Source organism: Trichoderma citrinoviride (assembly GCF_003025115.1).
Source record: "Trichoderma citrinoviride strain TUCIM 6016 unplaced genomic scaffold BBK36scaffold_11, whole genome shotgun sequence".
Lineage (NCBI taxonomy): Eukaryota > Fungi > Ascomycota > Sordariomycetes > Hypocreales > Hypocreaceae > Trichoderma > Trichoderma citrinoviride.
In genome coordinates this window covers 1,218,770-1,243,903 of record NW_020194719.1, presented here as the reverse complement: position 1 = coordinate 1,243,903, position 25,134 = coordinate 1,218,770, and the positions used below count along the sequence as shown (strand labels likewise).

The 25,134-nt window shown below is 55.1% G+C and overlaps 9 protein-coding genes across 9 annotated transcripts; 4 read left to right on the top strand and 5 right to left on the bottom strand.

Annotated features, from left to right (window-relative positions):
* Window positions 1-241: 241 nt before the first annotated feature.
* BBK36DRAFT_1207686 (ribosomal protein S8e) lies at window positions 242-1,428 on the bottom strand. The gene is made up of 3 exons (XM_024897427.1): window positions 1,244-1,428; window positions 1,079-1,153; window positions 242-1,039 (listed from the first exon to the last, which is right to left on the bottom strand). Exons 2-3 carry the CDS (start codon window positions 1,140-1,142, stop codon window positions 462-464), a joined length of 642 nt encoding a protein of 213 aa, XP_024747715.1. The 5' UTR covers window positions 1,143-1,153; window positions 1,244-1,428; the 3' UTR covers window positions 242-461.
* A 687-nt stretch (window positions 1,429-2,115) lies between these two features.
* On the bottom strand, window positions 2,116-4,513 carry BBK36DRAFT_1179348 (hypothetical protein; the record flags this gene model as incomplete). Its single annotated transcript, XM_024896170.1, has 9 exons — window positions 2,116-2,789; window positions 2,824-2,862; window positions 2,927-2,985; window positions 3,022-3,222; window positions 3,302-3,528; window positions 3,562-3,636; window positions 3,784-3,886; window positions 3,940-4,319; window positions 4,381-4,513. 9 exons carry the CDS (start codon window positions 4,511-4,513, stop codon window positions 2,210-2,212), a joined length of 1,797 nt encoding a protein of 598 aa, XP_024747714.1. The 3' UTR covers window positions 2,116-2,209.
* Window positions 4,514-6,115: 1,602 nt separating this feature from the next.
* On the top strand, window positions 6,116-7,194 carry BBK36DRAFT_1124969 (hypothetical protein; the record flags this gene model as incomplete). Its single annotated transcript, XM_024891218.1, has 3 exons — window positions 6,116-6,152; window positions 6,234-6,458; window positions 6,533-7,194. 3 exons carry the CDS (start codon window positions 6,116-6,118, stop codon window positions 7,192-7,194), a joined length of 924 nt encoding a protein of 307 aa, XP_024747713.1.
* Window positions 7,195-7,774: 580 nt separating this feature from the next.
* On the bottom strand, window positions 7,775-8,128 carry BBK36DRAFT_1100191 (hypothetical protein; the record flags this gene model as incomplete). Its single annotated transcript, XM_024889145.1, has 1 exon — window positions 7,775-8,128. A coding segment is annotated over one exon (354 nt), but the record flags the coding sequence as incomplete, so codon positions are not given.
* Window positions 8,129-9,349: 1,221 nt separating this feature from the next.
* BBK36DRAFT_1124753 (hypothetical protein) lies at window positions 9,350-12,374 on the bottom strand (the record flags this gene model as incomplete). Its single annotated transcript, XM_024891192.1, has 4 exons — window positions 9,350-9,717; window positions 9,761-11,786; window positions 11,854-11,965; window positions 12,121-12,374. The coding sequence occupies 4 exons, from the start codon at window positions 12,372-12,374 to the stop codon at window positions 9,350-9,352; spliced, it is 2,760 nt and encodes a 919-aa protein (XP_024747711.1).
* A 2,550-nt stretch (window positions 12,375-14,924) lies between these two features.
* Window positions 14,925-16,648, top strand: BBK36DRAFT_1161443 (ATP-dependent DNA helicase; the record flags this gene model as incomplete). The annotated part of the gene is made up of 4 exons (XM_024894372.1): window positions 14,925-15,004; window positions 15,146-15,264; window positions 15,345-15,379; window positions 15,446-16,648. 4 exons carry the CDS (start codon window positions 14,925-14,927, stop codon window positions 16,646-16,648), a joined length of 1,437 nt encoding a protein of 478 aa, XP_024747710.1.
* A 194-nt stretch (window positions 16,649-16,842) lies between these two features.
* On the bottom strand, window positions 16,843-17,493 carry BBK36DRAFT_1124976 (hypothetical protein; the record flags this gene model as incomplete). Its single annotated transcript, XM_024891221.1, has 1 exon — window positions 16,843-17,493. The coding sequence occupies one exon, from the start codon at window positions 17,491-17,493 to the stop codon at window positions 16,843-16,845; it is 651 nt and encodes a 216-aa protein (XP_024747709.1).
* A 1,968-nt stretch (window positions 17,494-19,461) lies between these two features.
* On the top strand, window positions 19,462-22,380 carry BBK36DRAFT_1136092 (N-terminal binuclear Zn cluster-containing protein). Its single transcript, XM_024892864.1, has 4 exons — window positions 19,462-21,845; window positions 21,956-22,117; window positions 22,167-22,217; window positions 22,355-22,380. The coding sequence occupies exons 1-2, from the start codon at window positions 19,614-19,616 to the stop codon at window positions 22,115-22,117; spliced, it is 2,394 nt and encodes a 797-aa protein (XP_024747708.1). The 5' UTR covers window positions 19,462-19,613; the 3' UTR covers window positions 22,167-22,217; window positions 22,355-22,380.
* Window positions 22,381-23,247: 867 nt separating this feature from the next.
* BBK36DRAFT_1170978 (hypothetical protein) lies at window positions 23,248-24,658 on the top strand (the record flags this gene model as incomplete). Its single annotated transcript, XM_024895511.1, has 3 exons — window positions 23,248-23,739; window positions 23,792-23,848; window positions 23,963-24,658. 3 exons carry the CDS (start codon window positions 23,248-23,250, stop codon window positions 24,656-24,658), a joined length of 1,245 nt encoding a protein of 414 aa, XP_024747707.1.
* Window positions 24,659-25,134: the final 476 nt, after the last annotated feature.

Sequence of the window (25,134 nt, the reverse complement as noted above, 5' to 3'; positions counted from 1 at the left end):
CTATGCAGAGAGATGGGGAGGGAAACATCAATAAAAAATGTCTGACGACGACGATTGTGAACGACATTGCGAGGTCTGACTTGTGCAATTGCAGTTACGGAAGAGGGCTTGACACGGCTGTTTCTTCTCAAAAGGCTTGCTGGTACTGGCATCCTGATATTACCTACCTAGTATCTGTATGGTTTACGAGAGTCGATGTACGAGTAGGCAGAAATACGAAAAGTACGAGTGTCGGATGACGGGAAGAGGGTGTTTTGAATTATTTTGTTTCTTGTTTCATTATCATCTTTGGATGAAACAACGTGAAAAGAAAAAGTAACATGATATGCATAAAAGCTTTTCATTCCCTATGGACCCGATCCGATGCTTCATGTGTAGATAGCTCTTGATGCCCTTTGAAAATGCCCAAGACAACGAAAAATCCTTGAACACCCACTCCCAGAACTCACGCCATTGCGAGTTTATTTGTGCAGCTTCTTCTGGTAGAAAGCCAGCTCCTCACCCTCGAGGATGTAGCCGTCGCAGCGGCCGGACTGGCCGGGTCGGCTGGTGACAACGGCGTACAGGCGACCGGCCTCGAACTGCTTCTCGACGGCGGACTCGACCTTGCCGGTGGCGGCGAAGCGGGCAGCCTGCTTCTTCTCGACGGACTTGCTCTTCTTGACCTCCTCGACCTCCTTGCCCTCCTTGGCGGCCTGGGCCTTCTGGCGTCTGCGGCCGATGGGCTGGCCGTAGTGGGACTCGTACCACTGTCGGAAGGGGGCGGCGTCGATCTGGACGATGGCGCTGCGGGTCAGGGTGTTTGTGCGGACCAGCTCGTTGTTGGAGGGGTGGTAGGCCACGGCGATGACACGGGTCTTGCGGGTGCAGCCCTCGGAGGCCCAGGCGAAGTTGCCGGAGTCGAGGCGCAGGGCGCGGTACTTGTGGTTACCGCCGCGGGTGCGGACGGTGTGAATTCGCTTGGCGCCGATCTTGGTGTTGGCACCCTGGCGGCCAGCCTCGAAAGCGCGCTTCTTCCCAGAACGTATGGTCCTAAGATCTCATACGGGCTTTCGGAATCTTCATGTATGGTACGCACGGTAGTAGGCGCGCTTGGCACCGGAGGCGGAGCGCTTGTGGCGAGAGTCACGAGAGATACCCATGATTGCGAGTTCTGTTTCGGAGGAGAGAAGTGGTCAGCAAAACTCTTGAAATATCACAGGAGTTTTGGAAGGGGAGGAGTTGACGGTTGACGAATGTTGCCCAGCAGCACCACGAGAACAACCCCTCTTCGCTTTGTCCAAAAAGTCGGGTAGACGAGGTGTCGAGACGAATTGGGTTTTCTTTTGGAATGCTGCTGAGAATATCGCGGCCGCAGGACGAACTCACCTGATGAAGATGGTGCTCACCAGGGCAATCGACTTGTCGGATGGTTGAGAGGAATGAAACTTTTGGCGAACGCTTGAAAGAGTGGAGGACTGAATTGGGTCGAAAATTGTGGTTGTGGGTTGCGCTAGCCCGCGGTACGTACCTCGTCTCAGGGCTTCCTCGGGTGGTGGGTTGTTCCGCGCGGAAAATGAAGGGTGAATTGTCAAATTGATGTGCGGTGGGCTTCACGTGATCTCGCGTCTCGCTAAATCCGTCCTTTAGGCTTGAATGCCGGGCAGTCGCGATGGGCTCATTCGAGACGCGGAACGTCGCGGCAACTGCCTCGTTTGGGTTGTGAGATGTAGGACCAGCAGTTCATCGCAGTTGAAGGCCATTTCCCTTCTTTCCTCTCTTATTTTCAGAGAATTTGCGATACTTTCAATACCATTCAGCTAAAGTTATGACCTGATCGAATTCTTTACTCTGACATGTTATCCCTGTACTCCGTTATTCTCCATCCTGAAGGACGATGGGCCCTCTTTATACTCTTTCGTTCGTATCTCGCCTGAGTCTTGTCTCGCTTCGTTCCTCCGTACCCTCGATAGTCCAAGAGCCGTATCGAAAAAAGAAAAAAAAAACAAGATGACACTGCCTCCTCCTTCTCAGACGCTCCCGGTGAGAGTGCGTCTTTGGTATCGCCCTTGTTGGTAACTTACGACTCAAGTTCCTGGATATCCAGCACAAACTCCCTCATGAATCCGCTCAGATCAGCGAGCTCGAGTTGCGACAAAGCACCAGAACCGTCATGCATTGGTGTGATGGGCGGAATGTTCCATGATCCAGATTCCACGGCCTTCTTCTCCTACAAGATGGATCCGTCTCCGTTGGGCGCGTGTTCTTGCTCTCTCTCGCGGACTTGTTGAAGAGCAATGACTTTGATTCGAGGAAGAGGGAGGATTCGACCACATTTAGCACGCCTGTCGCCGTCTTCTTTTAGCTCGGCCATCGATGGCCATTCCGCACGTTTGTTCACTTCGACCGTATCTTGTTTGTTGAAGCAATTCTGAACAGCAAAGACTGGGGAGAGCTCGTCCCCCATGTCTCGCCCGTTAAATAGAGCCATCCGCGGCTGGGATACCGAAATCGTACCTGACGCCTTGACGAGCTCCTTCTGTCGATTTTTCTCTTCCAAAATGCTGACCTCTTGGGCAAGCTTCTGTCGTTTGGCTTCTGCAAGCGAAATCTTGAACTTTGCCAATTCCGCAGGCGTCTTGGGAACGAAGGGTGACTGATCGGCCTTCATAAACTGAAGGTTCATCATCATCTTCTGAAACGCCTTTCGCTCCTTAGTTTCGGAGCTTATCCATCTCTTGGACTGGGACCACGATGCCGGCTCGACTGAGGCTTGGCTGTGGCTGGGGCGATCGGAGACTTGGACTTTTCTTGAGTATCTGGCAGGCGTGTTCGTGACCGCACGGGGAGGGTGCATTGTGGAAGAGGAAGCGCCTGATGTCGCTTTATCTCATCGTCGTCAACATCCCACCAGTTCGTGATAACGCGGCAGCTGGGTCGATGAGACTCACTTGGCTGGGCTGGCTGTTGCGCCGTGTTGTGGTCTTGTTGAGGGTTGGAGGCTATCTGATTGTTGGTGGCCACTTGAGACTTGGACGGCACGTGGCAGTCCTGTTGCGGCTGTGATTTGCCTTGGATATTTTCCTCTCCGGTGTGCAGGCCGTCGACAGCTGACGGCAACTTAGTTTTATGGCTGTCGGACTGGCAAGCAGCTGGTGGCTCGGTTCCAGCCTTGGAGCCGTGACCGCTGGATGTCTCTGGCAGATATTGATCATGCCCGAGTTCTCTCGTCTCGTCTCTGCTCTGCACTTGAGTTAGCCTTTCATATCGAGGTGTGGGGGTGAATCATGGGACGGCGATTTCCCTGTCAGACAATACTCACCGGGGAATGGGTTTGTTCTTCGCCAACACGATCTGATAGATTGACTACCTGCGCCAAGGGCATGAGGCGGTGGGATCCAAAAACGAGAGGACCACTGCCACAGGAATTTATCTCCTCTGGACGGAAGTTTGGGTTCTGGCCATGTCCTTGCGCGCCAGTGCCTGGAGCAGAATAAAGTCTCAGCGGCCAATATGTCACTCTATAAGCAAAAGAGTAGCGGTCTGGTACTAGCTGACCTGTCGAGACAGATACAAACTGACAAGGAGTAAGACGAAGCAATGGATAGCAAGGCTCTAGTGGCGGCGGCGGTGGCGGCAATAGAGGTAGAGGCAGCGCTCCAGGGCGCGGCTGAAGGACAGCAGGTCCAAAGGGTGGTGGAGGGATAACAGGACGACCATATGGCGGCTGAGGAAGAACAGGACGACCATATGGTGGCGGAGGTGCAACAAGAGGACCATATGGTGGCGGAGGGATAGCCGGACCATATGGATGCGGAGGGAATCCTGGGTGCATATAACCCGGATAGGGCCCCATTGGCATCGAAGGTGGTGCTCGCATGCCCGGCATGGGAACAGGTTGTGGAACCTGCGACTCAGTCAGTTACTGATGCCCAGTTTGCATAGCTTGTGGGGGCGAACATTGTTTTGGGCGCCCTCGTTGTTTGTGTCTGACGGAACGTGACCGCCAGACATGCCATGAGTCTGAGGAACCTTGGTCTCAGGGGAACTCAAAAAGTGCTGTTCGGGACCGATGCTTGGGCCCGAACTCTCGATGGTGGTTCCATCAGTGGCGGATCCGCCTTCGCCTTGATTACTCTCTGGCACATGATCACTGCTCTCCGGAGATTCAACGGTAGGTTGACCTGAAGGGTTCTGAAGAGCAGATCGGCCAGAGGTCGGAGCGGTGGGACGGGGTATCTGATCACACACACGATTAGTAGCCGCGTGGTCCTGTGGAACCTCAGACCTGAGTTGCGTGGTGAATGAGGCGAAGCCATGGGCCAAAGAGGAGTCACAAGCTCTCTCCTGTGTTGCTCGACGTTACCTTGTCCTGAGATGATGGAAGATTTTCTCCTTTACGTCTCTCAGCGTGTGAACCCGGACGGGAATGTTGGGCACGCGGCATAGCAAAGCTCGGTTGGGAAGAAGCAAGTGGGAAAAAGGGCGCCGCGAACGGGTTCATTGCTCCATTCGCGTCACCTGTTGTTGGCATGTTGGGGTTGATGTGACCGAGCGGTTAGGGGGGAGGATCGGACGTGAGGGACTTGACGATGTTGAGAGGGGTGATAGGGGAAGAGTCTGAGGAACTGCGATGATTGAGGGGAGTTGCAGATGTTTTGATTGACTGTGAACAGCGTTCTATCCAGATGGATGATCTTTCACTCAGTTGGACGCGTAAGCGACAATTTACGGCAGCGGACTTTGTTGTTGCAGCTGGCAGCTGGCAGACCTGGCAAGGCACCGTTAGATCCTCTCCAGTTGACGGCCAAATAAGCCCAGCAACTCAGAACCGCCCAAACCACTGTCGCAATAGCTGTACCGGCACTTGGGAGGGGGGACACTGGTCGTGCAACAAGTATGTTATGACTCTCGCAGGTGGTTGCTACTTGCACCTTAGAGGAAAAAGGCAAACACACGATGTGAGCATATGGTGGTGGTCAGATGGATCTGGGGGGTATAGAAGCGGGTTCATGACCGCGAGGAAGGAAAGACGAGTCTTTTTTATTGCTGCGTAGGCTCAGGGGATTTGAGTCTCGTCAAAGAGGCATATGTGGCTAGCAGACTGATTATCTCCCTCGATGGAGAGTATTCGGATCTTTGGTGGTGACGGGTTTAATACTGCCCAGCTGCTGGTGTTCAGTTCGAGGTCGGCAGTTGTCACTATATTCATCCACAGACAGAACGCACGCTTTGGACCAAGAGCATTTTACTACTGGCTAGTTGATGACTTGAAAAGCTAAGAGTTCTTTATGCCTGATTCTGTTCCTCTCTTGAGGGTCATGTTCCAGTTGTGCTCGGGTATTCCCTCGACTCAACGTCTATCCGATGAGAGTGCCGTGCTGTGACTTGCACAACAAGGCCAAGGCCATTCGGGATCAATGCGGATGCTTGAACATAAGAGGATGATGACTGGTATTCTTCTTGATTGTTTTACTGTCTGCAACCCTGCTAACGGAGTACCAGACGGCTGATGGCTGGCAGAGGTCTGTTGTGTCATGATCATGTTTTGTAGGTAGGAAGCCACCATCAAACTTGAAAGGACTGTAACTTCTCCTCTCTTACTGTAAAGTATCTTTGATTGAGGACCTGACTTCTTGAATGCCGCGACTCTGGTCCTCAGCCATTCATCATACCTGGTCCCATCTCCGTCTCAGCACTTGAAAAACGGAGTCCTCATTGTCTCTTGTCATCCTCCTGCTAGTATGTACATGTAACAAAGTATATCTGCTCGGGATGACCTCAAAATCCACGGGCCATCTCCCAGCCCATCCTCATCAACTCCCCCATACATACATACTTAGTACATCGCAAGCAGTACAGCGTCCCCTTGCTGTCGATTCAATGCTACCTCTGCTGCGCTGTGAACTTGCCGTGCTGCCCGGGTAACTGCCGCTGTACCCCGCTATCGCACCCGCCGTATCGCGTAGTACTTGTACCTGGGAAGCACTCCACACCCCCACCGCGCCTAAAGTGCCGAGGAAACCTTGTCTTACCTGGATTCAGCAGTACCTTTCGCTGTAGCTGGCTTTTTCCTCCCCCAGCAAACCTCCTCTCCAACATCGTGTGCATCGCCATTGCGTCTCCCGGATTCAAAATGTCTCCCCCAACGACGCTCAAGCTGACCAATCGCTGTATGTTGCTCTCTGCTATGCAATGACTGCTTTGCCTCCATTTCATCTATAAGGTACTTGCTAACTCGACATCCCCAACAGCTCCCAAGCAGCCCATCAAGAAGCTCCCACCGTCCATCGACGTCCCCGCCAACGCCACCGTCGAGGATGTCAAGAAATTGATTGCTAAGGAAGCTGGCTTCAGCGACTACAATCGAATTGGCCTCTTTTACCCGTCGACCCGGAAGACGCTCAAGGACCGCAAGGCTCTGATTGCAGAGGATAAAGAGGTCGCCGATGCGGGCGAGGTGCTGGTCAAGGATCTCGGTATGATTGCTCGATGACGTCCCGCAGCACTTGCTTCAAAGTATACTGACCAAGAATGAATTTTCGTCGTCAAGGCCTCCAAATTGCCTGGAGAACCGTCTTCGTCGTCGAGTACCTCGGCCCGATCCTCATCCACATCGCCGCCGTCGCCGCCCGCCCGTACCTGCTCAAGGACCCGTCCATGTCGCCGTCGCAGTGGCTCAGCTTCGGCATGATCGTGGCGCACTTCTTCAAGCGCGAGCTGGAGACGCTCTTTGTGCACAAGTTCTCGGCCAACACGATGCCGGCGCGCAACATCTTCAAGAACAGCTTCCACTACTGGGCCCTCTCGGGCGCCCTCTGCGCCTGGTCCATCTACTACAGCCCCTGGTCGCTGGCCGCGCGCGCCGACCAGCCGCTGGTGGACGCCGTCGGAACCGCGCTCTACCTGTTCGGCGAGATCAGCAACGCGCTCGTGCACCTGTACCTGTCCAGCCTGCGGTCGGCCGGCGGCACCGAGCGCAAGATCCCGCAGGGCTACGGCTTCTCGCTCGTCACCTGCCCCAACTACATGTACGAGGTGCTGGCGTGGGCGGGCATCGTCCTGGCTAGCCGCGACTGGTCCGTCGCGCTCTTCATCATCATTGGCGGCGTGCAGATGTTTCTCTGGGCCAAGGGCAAGGAGAGGGCGTACCGCAAGGAGTTTGGCGACAAGTACAAGAAGAAGCGCTATGTCATGCTTCCGGGGCTGGCGTAAGGGAGAGAAGACGGTCTGTACACTTGCGAGCCTGTGGGCAACGGAGTAGAGGAGCATCAGTGACAATGACTGCCGGTATTCTTCGAGTAGAGCTTAGAACTAGATGGAAACCAGCCATATGGACGCAAAGGAGTCATACGATGATACTGCCATATGCAAACAGATCAATACCTATAATATATTGCCACCTTAGTACTTCCCACACATTCATGTGCCTTGTATCGCAAAGTTATATCTCTTTGATTCCGTGTCTTTGATGCTGCCGTGCCATCTGCATGACCATCCTTCACCCCGTCGATACCGTCGCCCCAGAGCCCTTTGCCCGCCCTGTGCTGGAGCTCGCCTCCAGTATGCTCATCAAGCTCCGGCTGGCATCCGACATGCTGTTCAGATCCATCGTCCTCAGCCTCCTCACAGCATCATTCTCAAAACTCTTGACCCCCGTCCCATTCCCAACCCCCTTGCCTTTGCCATCACCATCACCATCACCATCAACCTCACCAACGCGTCCCTCTTCTTCCTCCTCCCCATCACTCTCCCTCCCGCACTCACTACAGCTACAACTGCACTCGCTCCCCCCATCCTCCTCCTCCTCCTCATCCGTCTCGCCGCCGCCCCCATTCGCCAACCGCACCGTCTCCTCCAGCACCAAGAACCCGCGCTCCAGCACCTCGGCCCAGTTCTGCACGTTGCCCAGCTCCTTCACCTTGCGCGCGGCCTTGTCCGCCTCGGCCTTGAGCTTCTGCGTCTCCCGCCTCAGGCCGTCCGTCGCGCGGACCACGTCCCGCTCCTGCTTCTCAAGGGCGGCGGCGTTGGCGTGCAGCAGGGCCGCGCGGGACTGGAGCTCCGAGTCGAGCATGTTGCCGATGGAGGCGACGACGGCGGCGCGCGCGTCGGAGACGTGGCGCGAGGTTTGCGGGCTGGGGAGGGTTGGCTGGAGGGTGGTGGTGGTGGTGGTTGGCGGGGAGGCGGTTGCCGCGGCGGGGGAGGTTGCGATGGAGGGGGGTGAGGTGGAGGGCTGTTGTTGTTGGGAGTGGGTGAGGCGCCGGGGGGAGGATGGGGAGGAGGACGAGGACGAAGGGGAGGAGGAGGATGGGCTGGGCATGTTGCTGGTGCTGCTGGTGCTGGAGGGTGAGGTCGTTGTTGTTGGGGCCTTGCGAGGGCCGGTGGATGATGACGTTGACATGTTGAAGCGGAGAGATTAGAATGAATGAGAAATTATTAGCTTTAGAGGTTTGGTTGAGCGTTGTGGTATTGGATTCTCTTTGCGCAGTTTGCCAAGGAAGAGTGCCGTGGTGTTGAGAGGAGCCAAGTTCGTCCATCGGTAAAAGCATGGATGGCGAAGGTATTCCCTCTCACACGCATCTTATATGAGATACTTGCTCGACGGATTGTGGGGTGCGTTTGGCAAAGCCAGGCAGTTGGGCAAGGATCATATGCAGAAGGAAATCGTCGTGATTGGTGGTGTTACCGCCTGCATCAAGACATACCTACTGCAGCAGGTGCTTCTATATACCAGTAGCACTGAATAACGACCAAGGATGGATCACGATGTATCACAAGGTACGGAGTAAGTGACAGAGAATTGCCAGCGGAAGATGCTCAAATCCACAGAGAAACCATCTTCGATTTTGACCTTCCTAGAAACCATGCTCCCTGTCCATCGAAAGATCAAACAAGCATATAAGAAAAAGCTCCAACATGACAAATACAACTTAATATACACCAACACTTTGTGCTTCCCATCCCTCTATCCTCTACGTGTAACTTTGCGTTCGTCGTGGTATCGTTGCCCTAGAGTGCAGAAATGTCCTTTCAGAGGCAGTTCCGGCATCGAAGAGAGCCTGCATGGCTTCATTCAATGGCCATCACACCAAGTGCTTGTCATAACAAAACCAAAACTCCAGGGCTATGCAGAAAAAAAATCGCAAAAAGAAAAAAAGGGTCCCAAAGCCTCAAGCCAACGTCTTTGTTCAAAACGACAATCATTCATGAAAATCCATACGGGTGCGTGCTATGCAAGACTCCCTGTCGTCCCTTTCGCCGGCTAAAGCAACATGGCGAGATCCAAACGAATGGGAGAAAAAGGAAAGAAAACAAGGAAAATCAGCATCAAAGTCTTGCTTTTCGAGTGGGCTCATTAGAGAAAAAAGCTTCAGATAGCTACTTTCCCTCCGTTGACCCGAAATGGCGCGGATGCCACTTGCACACTGGGACTGAAAGCCGAGGATGGCGTTGGCACGCCGTCTGATGACATGGACGAAACCGAAGACAGCGAGTTGAAGCCAGAGTGGCCCTTCGCCATGGTGCCCGTGCGAGACATGGAGATGCCCGGGTTGGTCATGAGAGTCTCCGCGCGTTCAAAGACATTGCCGTGGAAAACGGCCGCAAACGATCCAGTCTGTGGTGTGGCAACGGTGGCCTGCATGGCCGGCCCCAAGGCCGCGCTCTGCGGCGTGATGGGGACCTGCGGTGTCGTGGGAGAGAGAGCACCAGGGTCCAAAGGATCCCTGTCCACCACCGCTGCCGCGGTTACTGCCTCCTCCACCACCACCACCACTACCACCACTACCAGCTGGTCTCAAGATATAGTTCCAGGGCGAGTTCATTATGATAATGCTCGTCTCCTTCATGCTCTGATGGACAGGCCGCAATCGAGCTCTAGTGTCAGGCGGCAGGGGAATGGTGTTGATCTCCGATTTAATCTTGGAGGCCATCTTTGTCCATGCCGAGATGAAGTTGCTGCAGAGGCTCCAGAACCCCGCGTGAGACCGCACTCCGGGGTCCTTCAGCTTGATGAGGGACAGCCGATTCTTCAAAATCTCCGTCTGCTGGATGGCGTCGACGCACATGGCAATGAGATTTTTCCAGTCACGTATCATGGCGCTCGGCGCTCGCTGCTGCATCGCATTTCGAATCCCCCCAGTCAATTGAGTGTGGAAGTTGGGCAAGATATGGAGGACAATGTCTGTCGATCTTTGCAGGGCAAGGTATATCTTGTCGAACTGGGCATCCTCCTCGGAAAAGTCAGGGCCGGCGCCTTCACGCCCATATGACGACGCAAACGAGTCGTTGGATCTGGGCGTTGCCGATACAAGCTTTGCAGTGCGACTACCACCGTTGTTATACGGAACCGGTATGTCGGTGGCCACCCTGAGATTGCTTGGGTTATGCATGACGGGGCCGCTGCGATTTCGGGGGGGTGCAGGCTTCTGAGGCGCGGGTACGGCGGCAGCCGCCTCGCGAAAGTAGGGCTTAATGGTGTTGCTGTTGTCGGGAGCGTCCAGGGCGGGGACGTTGGTCTGCTTGGTGTTATCCGAAAACACGGACGAGAGAGTGACTCGGAGCTCCATTATACTGTTGTAGATCAACATCAGGAGTGTTCGGATATAACGAGCATCACCGTTGTTGACAAAAGTATCAATGTTATCGGCCAGGAGGGTGCAAACGTGGCCATATGCCCCGACCAGAGTCTGACAGGCGCGGTGCACATTCGCATTGTCTCCAAATGGTCCCTCCTCGTCCTCCGCCATCGCCATGTCGTGCTTCTGGATCTCCTGCTCCAGCTCCTCGACGTGAGAGTTGGTGTTGTAGAAGACGATTTCGAGGCTCGAGCGCTTTGCGGACCCGTCGTTGGTCAGAGTCATGAGCATCTGGATCATGGGGTGGATCTGGAAGACTGAATAAAGGATGCCCTTGGCAGCTTCAATCACAGGATCAACAACTTTCGACTCCCTGCGGCGCTCGGGGAGGACGGAAAGCCGTCGCACGTAGACTGGACGCTGGAGAGAGTCGGTAGGCGTGGCTGGGCTCCTGGATGGCGCGGCTTGGTTCCCCTGCATGGCAGAACCGTGGCTGAGCCCTCGATAGTGGCTCCATCTGTTGCTGCCCTCAACCTCGTCGAGCGTGCCCAGGTCCGACGTTGCCTTCTTGGCGAGTATGCCCATGCGGCGCTGACGGCTATTTGATCTCTCCGAGTGCATCAGCGTTTCCGAATTACTACGTCCGCGCTCGGCAATGTTCCCAATTGTCAGAGGCAGAACCCCAGGGCGACGGGTGGCCGTGTTCTGCTGCGATAGACCTCGATAATGCGATCGTGACGGGATGGGAGGCGGACCACGTGGTCCGCCGCTAGGGACACGCATGTCCGATGCATCAGAGCTGCTCACTTTGATGGGAAATCGACCGCTTGGCATGCGTCGTAGAGGCATCCGCGGTGTATCGGTACCCTCGCTCGATTCGTCGCCAGTCGCCTCCGCGTCACGCCCATTGATGAGATGCAGCTTCATGAACTTCTTGATGTGCGCCGTAATGGCCACCTCTGTCACCTCGCCCTCTCTTCCAGAACCCTCGCCAGAGGGACTGGGAGATTGAATCTGCAGCGCATCCCGTGGGGGAAAGCTGATAGGGTTCCCTTCAAACTTGAGGACTTGGAGTGAGGTCATCTCGGCCAGGCAAACGGGCAGTTCCCGGATCTGGTTCTTTGGAATAGAGAGGACTTTGAGGGACGAAAGCCTCGCAATGTCGGGCGGTAAAACTCGCAGCTGGTTACGGCCGAGATCGAGGATCTCGAGAGATTTAAGCTCACATAGCTGATTCCTATGTTAGATTGGTTCATCCAGTGGCGAGACAATGTAGAGGGATATGTGGGATTCGCACAGGCAAAGGAAACTCTTTGATCTGGTTGCCTCTGATGTTGAGGTATCGAAGCGAAACACACTCTGCAAAGCGAGCTGGCAGAGACGAAAGCTGGTTGTGTGATAGAGCGAGCCTGCATCGTAACACCTAGCAGTCAGCAAAAAAGGACACTCGATTGATGGTTCCGCTTCTTCTCTCCCATCTTTTTCCTTGTTCGCTTTCCTCCTGAAAGAAAAAAAAAAGAGAGAGAGAAACAAAGAGAAGAATCCATAGCCAGTGGGCGCTCACCGTTCCAACTCGTTCTTGACTATATCCACCACCTCCTCGGGAAGCTTCTGTATGCCTTTGCGGCTCAGATCGATGGTGACGCCCGACTTAAGGCCAGGGCCGACGTCGACAGCTTGGCTCTCGTTCTCGAGGGCATGTCGCATGGCCTCGCGGGTGAGACTGATGACCTGGGCGGGCGTCAGGATGGGCGTGGCCGGCGAGGTCGCGTTGGGAGGCGGGCCATTCCGGCTATTGGGCAGCGGCGGCAGCGGCATCATGGGCGGCATCTGGCCGTTCGAAGGAGCAGTGGTGAGGAGAGGACGACGAGTCTGCGCTGGATTGTTATTGTCGGGCGTGGCCATGCCGACGCCGATGCCCCTGAGAGCAGGCTGGGCCGCGGGGGGCCCAGGAGCAGCTCCAGGACCTGCGCCCATGCCGGCAGGCATTCGGTCGGGGCGCTCCATGGCGAGTGGCCGAGAGCGAGTCGCAGCAGCCCTTCAGCCCTCTGTTGCCTTTCTCTTCTTCTTGTTCGCGTCCACACAAGTATCAAGTCTGTATCCGAAACTGGGCACCAAGACGACGGGCTCAGCCGTCGGAGAGCTCTGGCGAGGGCCGCGGTACTTGGGAGTCGAAAATGTTTCAGAGGCCCCCTCTCCAAAGCCGTCGCGCGCCAGAAATCTGGGGAATTTTGCGGTTAAGCAGATCGGGGCTGCGACGAGTGGTGAAGCGAAGCAGGTGAGATCATCCTGATCAGGCCCGGCCAGGCGCCTAGAGTTGCTGAGCAGCGTCCTGCGGTCTCGATGCTGGGAGGACGGGACTGGGACTGGGCGGCGTTGAGGAGAGGCGGGAGGTCGCGAGAGAGAGAGGAACAAGGCCGGATTGTTGGATGTGCTTTTCTGGACGTGAGGCTCTCGGCGGGATTGGATCGGCTTGATTGGACCGGGGGGGCAGAAGCTGGCTGCTTAGAGCCCCTGAAACACTAGCGGGTGGTTGGCGAGGACAGTGCGAGCAGCGGGCAGCCACAGCGGCTAGGCGGGCCTGCGCTGCACTTTTCAGAGGGGGACCCGGACCCTGATAGGGGACAGCGCACGGCGTCTTGGCCACTGGCGTCCAGTGTTCTATCTTTAGGTCGCTGCACGGTTTGACGACGAGAGACCTCCATAGCAATGGACTGGATGTTGAGACGTCGAGGCTGAGTTGATATATAATGATGATGATTGATCACACTGATGACGGTTCAGGTCCTGAGATTCTAGCAGCAGCTCTCTGCACAGATGGATTCCCCGTAACAGAGGCGGTTACGAAGGAGGTACGTACGAGTACGTGTATCAACCTTGTTCTGCCCCCCCCAGGTGCTCGTACGGATGCTGCACGGATCACTCCAGTCCACAGCATCCCGGGGTTGTTCAACTGCATAAACATTGACTCGCATGCCCTGCGACTGCAACTGCAACCGCAAGCACCAGCGCGGGAAGCATTGGATTGGGTTCGCCGAACGTTACGGGGCCAGATCCGGAGTGCTGTCAATGGAGTAAACGCGAGTACATGTACTTTCGCAGCAGTGGTCTCACTCATCGGCACGTCTGTTGGATCCTCCATTGCCCCTTTTTCTAGGAGTACTTTTGACGGATCATGACATGCTGGCATCCATATCGAGTTGCCACTCCAGATGATCAATCTGTTAGGTGCAAAGGATACCTGTACGGGCAGCACTTCTTTCCAGCCAACAGGGTGCCTACTCTGAAAAGGGATCACTCCAAGTCTAGCAGAGAACACCCAGACATGGCATGACATCCAGATCATTTACCAACTACCTATGGTTTGCCATCTCCAGGGCATACCCGTGTACTAACTCCCACTTTAGTAATTCCTCATGCTTATTCCGCAACCATCCTGTTGGTCCGCGAGAGTGATGTGCCGATTATACACCACGACAAGGCTCTTGGCCGAACTCAGGATTGCGTTCCGCCTCGCATGGAAGCACCAGCTTGAGCATGAAAAGAGGAGACGCTAGCACTTGTAGGCAGTGTGGGGAGCTGCGTTAGAAACGGGCTTAAAAAAGGCTGAGCTGCTGCATTCTGGTTGTTTACTCCGTTCCGTCCCTGTACACCGTATCACGACAGCGTTCCCGCGTGGTACATGCGAGGACAGACACAAACAGACCAAGATGCATCGTAGATTGAGTACGAGAACTGGAAGCTTCACGATTGGCTGACGGCGGTACACGAGGCCGCGCATCAAACAGCTCGGCCTGAATGGTGTCACCCTCCCGAGGGGCAATGACAAGATGGACTTAAGGCCGGCGTAGGCATCAGGTACCTAGGTAGTGAGCAGCCTGGAGGTTTAGTACTTGACACGTGCTTCCGTCTTCAATCTGTGGTTGTCGCTCGAGAGCAACTGCAGTTGGGTGTTGATGCAGCAGCCAAGTACTGTATACTCTGGCTGTCGCTTTACCTCTCGACTTGTGCAAAGTACCGGCTACTTGTGCGCGTGCTCCTATTCCGCCAGTCGCGTCTCCGGAACTGGGCGATTCGCCTTCTAGAAAGGCGTCAAAGGGCTTCTAACGCGGGCTAAACCAAACGTTCACCTTAGCTTCGGTCCACAGTCCAACCGTCTCAATGCCGCGCAGATCAATCTTCACGCTCTCAACGACGTGATGCCAAGTCCTCACTCATTCGACCTCCCATTCATTCATTCATTCATTCATTTACTCACTAACTCATCCACTCACTCACTCACCCAACCAAGGTCAGCCTCCTCCGCCTCCTTCACTGCATCGCCCTGAAGTCCGCCCTAGACACTTCAAGGCTCTTCTTGTCTCTGCCATGCCCCCCCTGCAGCGGGCAAATTCATGCACGGACATCGGCTTCACTCTCCGGCGGCAGTTCCACAAGGACGATTTCAGGTAAGCTCGCTCGTCATTTCCCCGACTCGGCTTCTCTGCCTTTCTGGTTTCATGCCAGCAGGGCCCGGCTCCTGTCATCGCCCTGCAGAGAGCTGGGGATGGATTAGACTGACCTTGACATGCATTGGTCTCTTCTCCAAGGCCTCACCAACGCGAGATTATAGAGGCCGCATTAGACGGCTATGATGTATATGTCCAGGCAGCCACGTCGTTCGGCAAGAGCCTGTGCTTCCAGCTCCCGGCGGTGATTGACCAAGGCAGTGAGTAGGGACCAGACGAGACGCGTCGCACGTCTCGGAGAGAAGAGGAGTGAGATGAGCTAATGGGGGGTCTCGGCTAGTTACTATCGTCGTCTCGCCGTTGCTGAGCTTGATGGTATTTGGCTGATTGCCTGTTGCCCCGTCGACATAGAGGCGATAAGCTGATGATGCTGCCCTGTAGATCAACCAAGTAGAGGCCCTGAGAACTGCCGGTATCGACGCCAGCTCCCTAAACAGCAACACACCACTCGATGAGCGGGATCGCATCCAGCGCGATCTGGAAAGCGGCCATCCGAGAACAAGGCTTCTCTACGTCACCCCGGAGCTATGCTCGGGCTCGCGGTTTCGCCAGCGCTTGCAGCTCGTGCACAGACAGAGGGAGCTTGCTCGCATAGCCATCGATGAAGCCCACTGTATATCGGAGTGGGGGCATGATTTCAGAAAAGACTTCAAGCGACTGTCGTGGTTTCGGGAGACGTTTCCGGATGTGCCCATCATGTGCCTCACGGCGACGGCGAATGCCCAAGTGCGGCAGGATATCCTCAAAGTCTTGCGCCTCGATGCCACGCCAGAAAGAATCAAGACTTTTTTGATGAGTCCCCAGAGAAGCAATCTTCATCTCGAGATCAGATACACAAAGGACGAGGACGACAACCGTCTTTCGGATTTCCTCAAGTGGATACACGGCGTGTACGATCGAAGGCGCGCCGAACCGCGGCAGAGCGAGCTGGTCAAGTATCGTGAAAGGACCGACAACGTCTCGGGCATCATATACACCATGTCTCGCGACGAATGCGAGTCGCTGTCCGCCAGCCTTCGGGACGCAGGCATCGGCGCTCGGCCCTTTCACGCCAAGCTGCCCAAAGACGTCAAGGAAGACACGCTGACCAACTGGATCAACAACGAGCCGGGCTACGATATCATCGTGGCTACCACGGCGTTTGGCATGGGCATTGACAAGGACAATGTGCGATTCGTCGTGCACTGGCGGCTTCCCAAGTCCTTCGAGGGGTACTACCAGGAAGTCGGGCGAGCAGGCCGCGACGGCAACGCCAGCTATTGCTTCTTGTACTACAGCCGGGAGGACCTCGAGCGTGTCTCGCGGATGATCAAGAGCGACACGAAAGCGGACTCCAACTATGAGTCGCGGCTACGGAGCCTTCAGGCGCTGGCGTACTACTGCGAGAACATCAACTCCTGTCGACACGCGTCTATATGCAAATACTTTGGTGAAGAAGAGATACCAGAGTGCGATTTCGCGTGCGATTTCCACAAGGACCCTGATGATTTGGAAGACAGGTTCGTGGCGGGCTTGGCTAGCGAAGAATGGGTGAGCACGCAGGCGATGCAGGGCACCTATGACAACTACGCGGATGACCTCTGAAAGCGAATAAGTCTTTTGTAATAGAAGGATGAATTATGATTAGGCCTCTTCAAAGAGTCGTGGCATGTATACAGGATTTAATGTGTATGTACAGGAGAGCTGCGTGGCAATCTAGCCACCATTGCATGACGCCCCCTCCACCCCCTTCGCAGTCGCATCCGTTCCTCCTAGTTAACGTCCGAGGTTGAACAGCATCAGTGCTTCTTCTCTTCCTTCTGGGCTCTCTTCTCGGCAATGATCCGGTCCAGCCTCTTCCACGTCGTCACGCCCTCGACAAATATGTTGCTCGCCCACGTCCACCACAGGCCAGAGAACCTCGCCACGCCGTGCTTCTGCAGCCGCCACTTGTCCAGCAAGTAGACCTCGACAAGGTGAATCGCCAAGACGATCCCGAAGATCGTCTTGACCACCCAGCGGAACCATTCAGGCCCGCCGGGAAACACTTGCTTGAGGACATCCCAGGCCGCGCTCCCGGGCACAACCCACGGCAGACCCGCGGCGCAGACGTAGTAGAAGCAGACGCCGATGAAGGGCGCCCAGTCGAAGCCCCTAGGAAAGCGGTACTCGGTGAGGTAGATGTCGCTGATGCCGAGGGCCTCGCGGGCGGTGGCGTCCATGGCGATGACGCGCGGGCGAGCCTCGGCCCAGGACGACAGGGGCGGCGAGAAGGGGACGTCGTAGGTGCTGCCGCCGCGGGTCCTGATGGTCATCTTGGAGAGGCTCATGTCCTGGATGGCGGGCGAGGCGGCGGCGGCGCGGGCGGAGAGGCCGGCGTAGTGGCGGAGGTAGTGGGAAAGCTCGCGAGTGTGCTGGGTGTTCATGTGGGTGATTATGCGGGTTTTCATCTCCTGCTCGGAGGGGGGAGCACGGTTCGTGGCCATGTTTGTTGGTTGCTTATTCTTGGTGAGATTTTTTGTTGTGAGAGGCTGCTGTTTATGAGGAGATGAGAAGGAGGTGAAGTGAGGTTGGAGTCGGGGATTTCAATTGAGCCTTGGAGGTGAGATGTTGCCTTGTTGCATTGAGTCCGGAATGCGTTGGTTGGTAGGAGGAAGATGTGGTGTTTACGTTGTATGAGGTGGTGAGGTTGAGAGTGGAGTTCGGGACTAGCCGGATGGGCAAAAATGGGCCGATGTGCATCTGCTTGCAAGCGACCGTCCAGTATCATTTAGCATTGTTCGATAGTCAGGGGAATATAGCATGGACTCGGCAAGATGGTGGTCTTAAAACGGGAAGCATGGCAGTTGTCTACTCTGGTTCCTGGTTCGACTTGGTGCATTCGATCAACTGGCGTTGCAGCGGAAACCTGCTAGTATTTGGGTCTCGGCCTAACCTGTAATCACAAGCTAGCAGAGGACCTTATCAGATCAAGAATGAGACGAATGTGAGAGCATTGTGGCCGTAGTGGGCAATTGACACTAAATCTGTGCTTTTGCCATTCAGAGTTACACGAATCCAAGTGTGATGGCCCCCAGCGTGTTGACCGCGTTCTCGGTGTGAGAAGCTGGGAAGATGATACACGCATTTACGCAACATCAACGTATGGAACAATGCACGTAGGCAGCAAATCACGGAGAAAGCAACAATACGTTAGACGGATCCAAAACGATTCTACGACGAACTATGCACAAGATGCTGTAAGTTGTCAACCCGTTACGTTCTGTTAATTGTCTTTCCCCCAGTTCTTGAGGCGAATGGCACGACCTGCCAACTCGCGGTTCCAAGGCTCAGACTTGTCGCAACCTTCATCACCAATTACGTATTCTATACGGGAGTGACGACCAAATTTCCCACACAAGAGCGCCATTTACGCGGCCCGATAGTTGACATCGGAAACGTAGTGGTTGCGACTTGAGAGCGGGCAAAGGTGCAAGCTTCGGCCTTTCGGTCCCGCAATGTCACCGGCCGTCCGTGAGTCACCTTGGTACATATTAGTAGTATTTTGTGCTAAGGAGTCGATTTCTGGTGGAGACCCGTGCAACGGAGTCGCGGAATTAGAAACTATATCCATCTTTAGTTGGAGTATCACAAGCCGAGAGAGAATTGACTTGTAGTTTCACGGCGCCATTATACGAAGGAAGCGCCGTTCAGTAGATGCATGACATCTGGATGGCACAATTCGCGTAGGCAGCACTCGCGTGCCCTTGGACCACAGGTCAGTAGCGACTTTCTGCACCAATAGATCGCCGAATGGTTAAATCAAAGACACAAGTCCCGGACCCGGAACCCGGAGGAATCGCTGAGTGAGTGGGTTGAGCCGGTGGGTTTTGGTTTCGCTGCCGAGGACTACCGGTAAGGTACATAGGCGATGCGAGCGGCCGCGCTTAGCCAGTTTGGAAACTCTGAGCGAGCTGCCCATCATGGCTGAAAAACCTGTCATTTCTAGATTGCAGACGACGCAGAAGATATAATAGTCCAGAGCAGCAAAGGCAGCCGATTCTGTTCGTCGTAGTTTATTCTGATATCATCTTGGTCAAGGAACAGAAGAGTTATTCAAACAATATTCGATAATCGTCAAACCCCGTTTCGTCAGATTTGACGGGCACGAGCGAATACGACTGAAAGCCACGAACACCGGGAAAAGGAGCCGAATCTGACACCCCTTACGAGTACAATGACGATGCACGTACTTGTTTATATATAACGAGAAGTAACAACACCCGCGTCCCCTGGCTTTTATGCTCGTTGAATTCGGAGCTCCGAGGCGTGCAGAGACGCGGCGAATGACTAAGCAATCTTCTACACGCTATATCCGGAATAGCGCCCTCGGACCTCGGCTCGGACTTTGGCGTGCAAAGGCGCCCATGACATAAGCTCCCCAGCTGCGCTTATCAGATCAGATTGATAAAAATTCTTCAACCACAGACACTTCTTGACCCCCCCAGGGACCCCTCCATCTCGCCCTGCGCATCGCCTCCCGCCATCTCTCCAACATCTCGGTCGTAACTCCGACCACATCGTCGCCCCCATGGCTGATCGCAGCGAGACCCCGGAGTCCGACACCGGCTCGGGCTCCAGACACGACCCTGATCAACCGCCGGCGCGCAAGAGGCAGCGCGTGCGCCTGAGCTGCCTCGAGTGCCGCCGCCGCAAGCTGTCGTGCGATCGGGGCTTTCCCTGCGAGCGCTGCATCAAGAGCGGCACCCCGGACCGCTGCAGCTACGAGTCGCGCAACGGCGAGGTCGTCAACGCCTCCTCCGGCATCCCGCCGTCCTTTGCGCAGCTCGACTCGCGCCGCTTCGGCATCGCCGACGCCGTCGCCGGCTTCTCGTCGCGGGACACGGAGCTCGCCCGCCAGGACCACGATCGCATCCGCCGGCTGGAGCTGGAAATCGCCCAGCTCAAGAACCTGCTGACGAGGCCCGGCGCGGCGTCGCTCGACGGCAGCACCGTCGTGGGCAGTACCAACTCGCCGTCGACGCAGAAGGAGGAGGGCGCCGAGGCCGAGGCCCGGCCCCGCGCGGAAGAGCAGGAGATCATCCAGAGGAGCGGCATGGCCGGCGAGAACGGCGAGCTGCGCTTCTTCCGCGGCAAGGGCTTCCGCACTCGCTACTTTGGCCCTCACAACGCCAGCATGGCCTTTGTCGAGCTGACGGGCCTGTGTCCTTTTATGCGCGAGACGGCGGACGAGTGGCTGCGGCCGGTGATACTCCACGATCGCAAGGACCGCAAGCGCCGCCAGGAGGAGCGGGAGACCATCTTTGAGCAGCCGGACCCGGAGCTCGAGGCTCTTCTCCCCTCCAAGGAAGAGACGGATGCCCTGATATCCGTCTATCTCGACCAGTTCGAGCAGATCCACCGCATTGTACACGTGCCCACCTTCCGCAAGGAGTATGCCGAGTTCTGGGTGCCCGGAACCAAGCAGCGGTACGCGGCCTTTACGGCTCTGGTGTTGTCGATGATGGCCGTGGCAAGCTGCGTGCACACGCACGAGTCGCTCAAGTTCGTCGGCATGATGTCGACTGCACGGCACAAGGCTGAGAAGTGGATCGTGGCCTGCGACGACTGGGCGGGGAGGCAGAGCCAGAAGCACCGGCGGCTCATTCACTATCAGATCGCGTGCCTGCTATACCTCGGCAAGCGCGTCAACACCATCAAGAAGAAGCGCTTCTGGACCAGCTCGGGCCAGCTGATCCGCGACGGCATCGCCGTTGGGCTCCACCGCGAGCCAAGCCACATGGGCGGTAAGATCACCGTGTATAACCAGGAGATGCGGCGCAGGATATGGGCTACCATTCAAGAGTTTGACATGCAGGCGTCGTTTGACCACGGCTTGCCGACGCTGGTGAGCCAGCTTCACTTTGACACTAACCCTCCGCGGAATCTCGACGACGAGGAATTTGACGAGAGCACCACGCAGCTGCCGCCCTCGAAGCCGGCCAAGGAGTATACCTTTTCCTCGTTCCAGAACCTGGCGCGGCGAAGCTTGCCCCTCAGGCTAGAGCTCAGCCGTCTCCTTACCGGTCCCGTATCTGAGATAGATTACGACCAGGTCATTCGCTATACAAATGATTTGACTCACGAGATCGATGCCCTGCCGTCTTGGGACATGAGCCCCGAAGGCAACGCTGATTCCAAGAAGAACCCTCTCATAGCATACACGCTGCTACACGTCCAGCTGCGGCAGTACATCACCCCCTTACATCAGCCCTACCTCAAGCTGCGCAAGCAAAACTCCAAGTACCAGTACTCTGAAATCATCTACTACAACGCCGCGCGGGACATGGTCCTCCTGCACGACAAGCTGTACGAGCAGGGCGTGCGGGCGCTCAACTTCTTGCGAGAAGACGCCCTCACGACGGCCATCAACCTGTGCAGCGTGACGATGCTGCAGCCCCGCGGCTCGACCAACATGATCATGATCAACTCGCACCACACGGTGAAGCTCATCGAGAAGTGCATCGCCATGAAGGAGGACCGGCTGCTGCGTTGCGGAAACAACGAGCCGTGGGGATACTCCATCATGTGCGCCGCCTTGGGGCTCCTCGAGGCGCATCTGGGGACCAAGACGACCGAGGCGGCCAAGTCGACGTCGGCGGAGCGGTTCGTCAGTCTGCATTACAAGTTGCTTGCGAACCAGGAGCCGCCGCTGTCGTCGGTGCCGTTGCCGGGGACGCCCCTTCATCCCCCTCCCATTGGGCCGATTGCTGGGCCGGGGATTGGGCCTGTGCCTGGGTTGGAGATGCCTGACGGAACAAAGGTGAGCATCAGTCTCTTTTTGCTCTCTTTTTTTCTTTCTTTCTTTTTTTTGCACTCCCCGTATTACCTTGTTGTATTCCATTGGGATCATGCTAACGTTTAGATACCTAGTCCGTTACTCCATTCTCCTTCCCAGCACTGTCGACTGTCCCCGTGGAGCCAGCATGGAACGTCAGTGACACTACGCAGCCCTTCAACCTCGACCCAAGCCTGGAGCTGCTCGGTCTCAATCTCAATGAAATCTGGGGCGAATCATGGGAGCTGGGGCTGTAAACCGCCCCCCTCTCCTTGCCCCTCCCGGAGACGAAACGTGCGAACTATTTTCTTTGTAATATGCGAGCGTATGAGTTTATGTGTTTGCTGTAATGGGGAGAAAAGGGAAGAGGACGACCTGATACCCCTCTTCTTCTTCTTCCATTTTTTTTGTTCGCTTGAACTTGTAAAAAAAAAAAGCTGTCTGCAATTTTGGTGTGTTTTGTATGCGCGAAAGGAGGCGTTTTTTCTGTTTCGGTGTATGTTATAGAGATACCATGTATTATGCTTCATAAGTTTTCATGATGGTTCTGGGGAAGGGCATTGCTTTCGGGCTGCACTGTAGTATGAGGGTGGTTAGTACTTCAAATCTCAACTTCAATTCGAAGGGGTTAAACAACACGAGCTACACATGTCATCGCTTGGATCCCAACAGCCCACAATCCCGAGTATCCAACGCGTCAAACCGTCACCAAGCGTTTCTACCTTGAGAGGCGTAATCGAACAGGCCGAGGGTGATTTTTGGTCATCCCTTCCAAGACTTGAGCGATCAAGCTAGCCCTTGGATGGTGATTGTTGCCGTGGCAGAGCACTTGTTTGGTTTCCCTCAGATTCATCCATTGCTCGGCTATGGGGTATAGAGCTGAGAAAGCTGTTATCATGATGTAATAAAAGCCACCTTCGGCAGGTGCGTAGGTAGCCATACCTACCTACCTTACCTTAACGGACGAGAAGATAAGGTACGTCATTTGATGACCTTCATAAGCCACTCCAACGTCCTCCCACCACCGCATCAGCTCGCTTTTAAAAACCCAGCAACCCGAAGTTCGCTCGCCAACATTGACCTGGCACCACCAACAACGGAACTATTGGTTATCGACCAGCAAGTCACCTCTGTATTGCCCGTCACACCAGGGCTCCTCGCCTTCCGCATCATGACTCCATCATCCCTTGGCAACATACAATGTGAGGGGACGTGGCATGACTTGCCCAGGGAAATCAGGCTCCTCATCCTCAGGTTCCTGATGGAAGACGACGACTTCAAACTGAGTCGCGCGGTCACAGTGTCTCGAGAGTGGCAAACAGAGATTGAGCGGCACCACTTCACGCGGCTCAGACTGACGCCATCCCGCCTCGTTGATTTTGGTTCCATGGCCCATCGCAATCGAGCTCTCGTTGAGCATATCTGGCTCTGCTTGGAACTCGACGACTACGACTGCACCAAGTGCGCACCGCCTAGTGGAAGCATAGACGAGGAGTTGGAAGATGCGTATGCTGTCACCGATACAGCTCACTGCCCCATCACCACTGCATTCCAGAATCTCTTCTCGGCTCTCAGCAGATGGGAACCCAATGGCGATCTGACACTCGATATCAGTATCTACTCGCCTAGCGACTCAAAGCATTGGTTCAAGTATCTGACCTTTATGCCAGATACTCCTGCGGGTATGGTGGGCAGTGGTACGGAGCAGACGATGCTAAGCCAAGTCGGTGATGATCCTCAACATGGCTGGATTGCTGGGTTTCGACATTCCGCTCCAACGAGGGCGGCTATCAACAAGATTTTCCATTCAGTTATGGAGGAAGGTCCGTTCGATAGCAAGCAGTTGGAGCTCCAATGGTGGGATCAGCTTCCGCCGGAGGTGGATGCCGACGTCGCTTGCACATATGTTTGCTCGCTTCCCCCGGCTTCAGGAACTCCACTACGAGCCTTGGAGAGAATGGGGATCTATCCAGAGAGATACAGACAGAGTTGAGTATTGCTGCATACCTAACCTGCCCAAGTCATCCTTCGCTCTTAGTCATGTCAATGCTCCGCTGCTAATAATCCATATCCGGTATTTAGAATACGAATATTTGTTGGAGTCTATCCACCATTTCAATGACAATCTGAAGAGGCTTGTCGTCTTTGAAAACTTCAACCAACAGTACCCAGCTATCATGCAGAGAATCCTGAATGGGGATGACATGGCCGAATGCCACCCTATTCGCAATCCAAGCCCATCAATTAGCCGGATCATGGCAGCCACCAGCCTCAAGCTCGAGCATCTCGCAGCATCCTTCATGGTAGATGCTCGGCACTTCATGGATATCCAATCTTCTTGGGAGTGGCCAAACCTCACCTCGCTTGCGCTTACTTCCAGATTACTCGCTCTAGGAGCGGACTCGACCGAGGTCGGAGCAATGCTTCAGAAGGCGGCGGCAGCGGCCCTCAAGATGCCACAGCTGGAAACAATGGAACTCTGGAACGGGCGGAAGGGGCTGGCGGCGCTCTTTCAGTATCGGGTATTTCGCAATAAACAGCAAGCCAGAATTACTTGGAGAGGCACATGGAAATTGACCATGGAACCATCTACAATTCAGGCTTGGGAAGCCCTCGTTAATCAAAGATATCCTGGCTGGGAACTTGGCGTGGTTCAGGAATGGCTGGATGAAAATGATATCAAGTCTCATGGTGATGCTATTCGCCAGTTAATGCTTTCAAGTCAGGTCATTCGGCCCATCTCGTTGCAACAGATTCAGATAGAACAGAAGGCCCTGGAGGGCGCGAGAACTGTATAATTGACTGCGTTACGGATGCCAGAAACAAAGTGTCCCTGCCTTTGATTGTTTGTTCTCGACGACTACTGCTTTTTGATGTGGTGTCGTTGCTGTGCGTTCTCAGAAAACTACAAATTATAGGCAGCTCTCGCACTATGGGCCCTCATTGTCCATCTCTCCATTCGCTTCTCCCTCACCAGCCTCAACTTCCCCTTCATTTCTCCTATCCCCGTCCTCGTTCATCTCCCATTCCCTCATCAGCCTCTCCATTCTCCTGATCCTTCTCCTCGTCCTCCTCTTAATCATCCTCCGCACCCTTCTCTCGTTAGCATCCTCGTCCTCGTCCTCGTCCTCTTCCCCTTCCCCCTTATCCTTTTCCCCTTCCTCCCCTTCTTCTTCCCCATCTTCTTCCCCCTCATTGTCCTCTTCAATATAAGTGTCCCTATCACTAATCTCATCATACACCCAACCCGGATGAGTGTATTTCCCACCTTTTC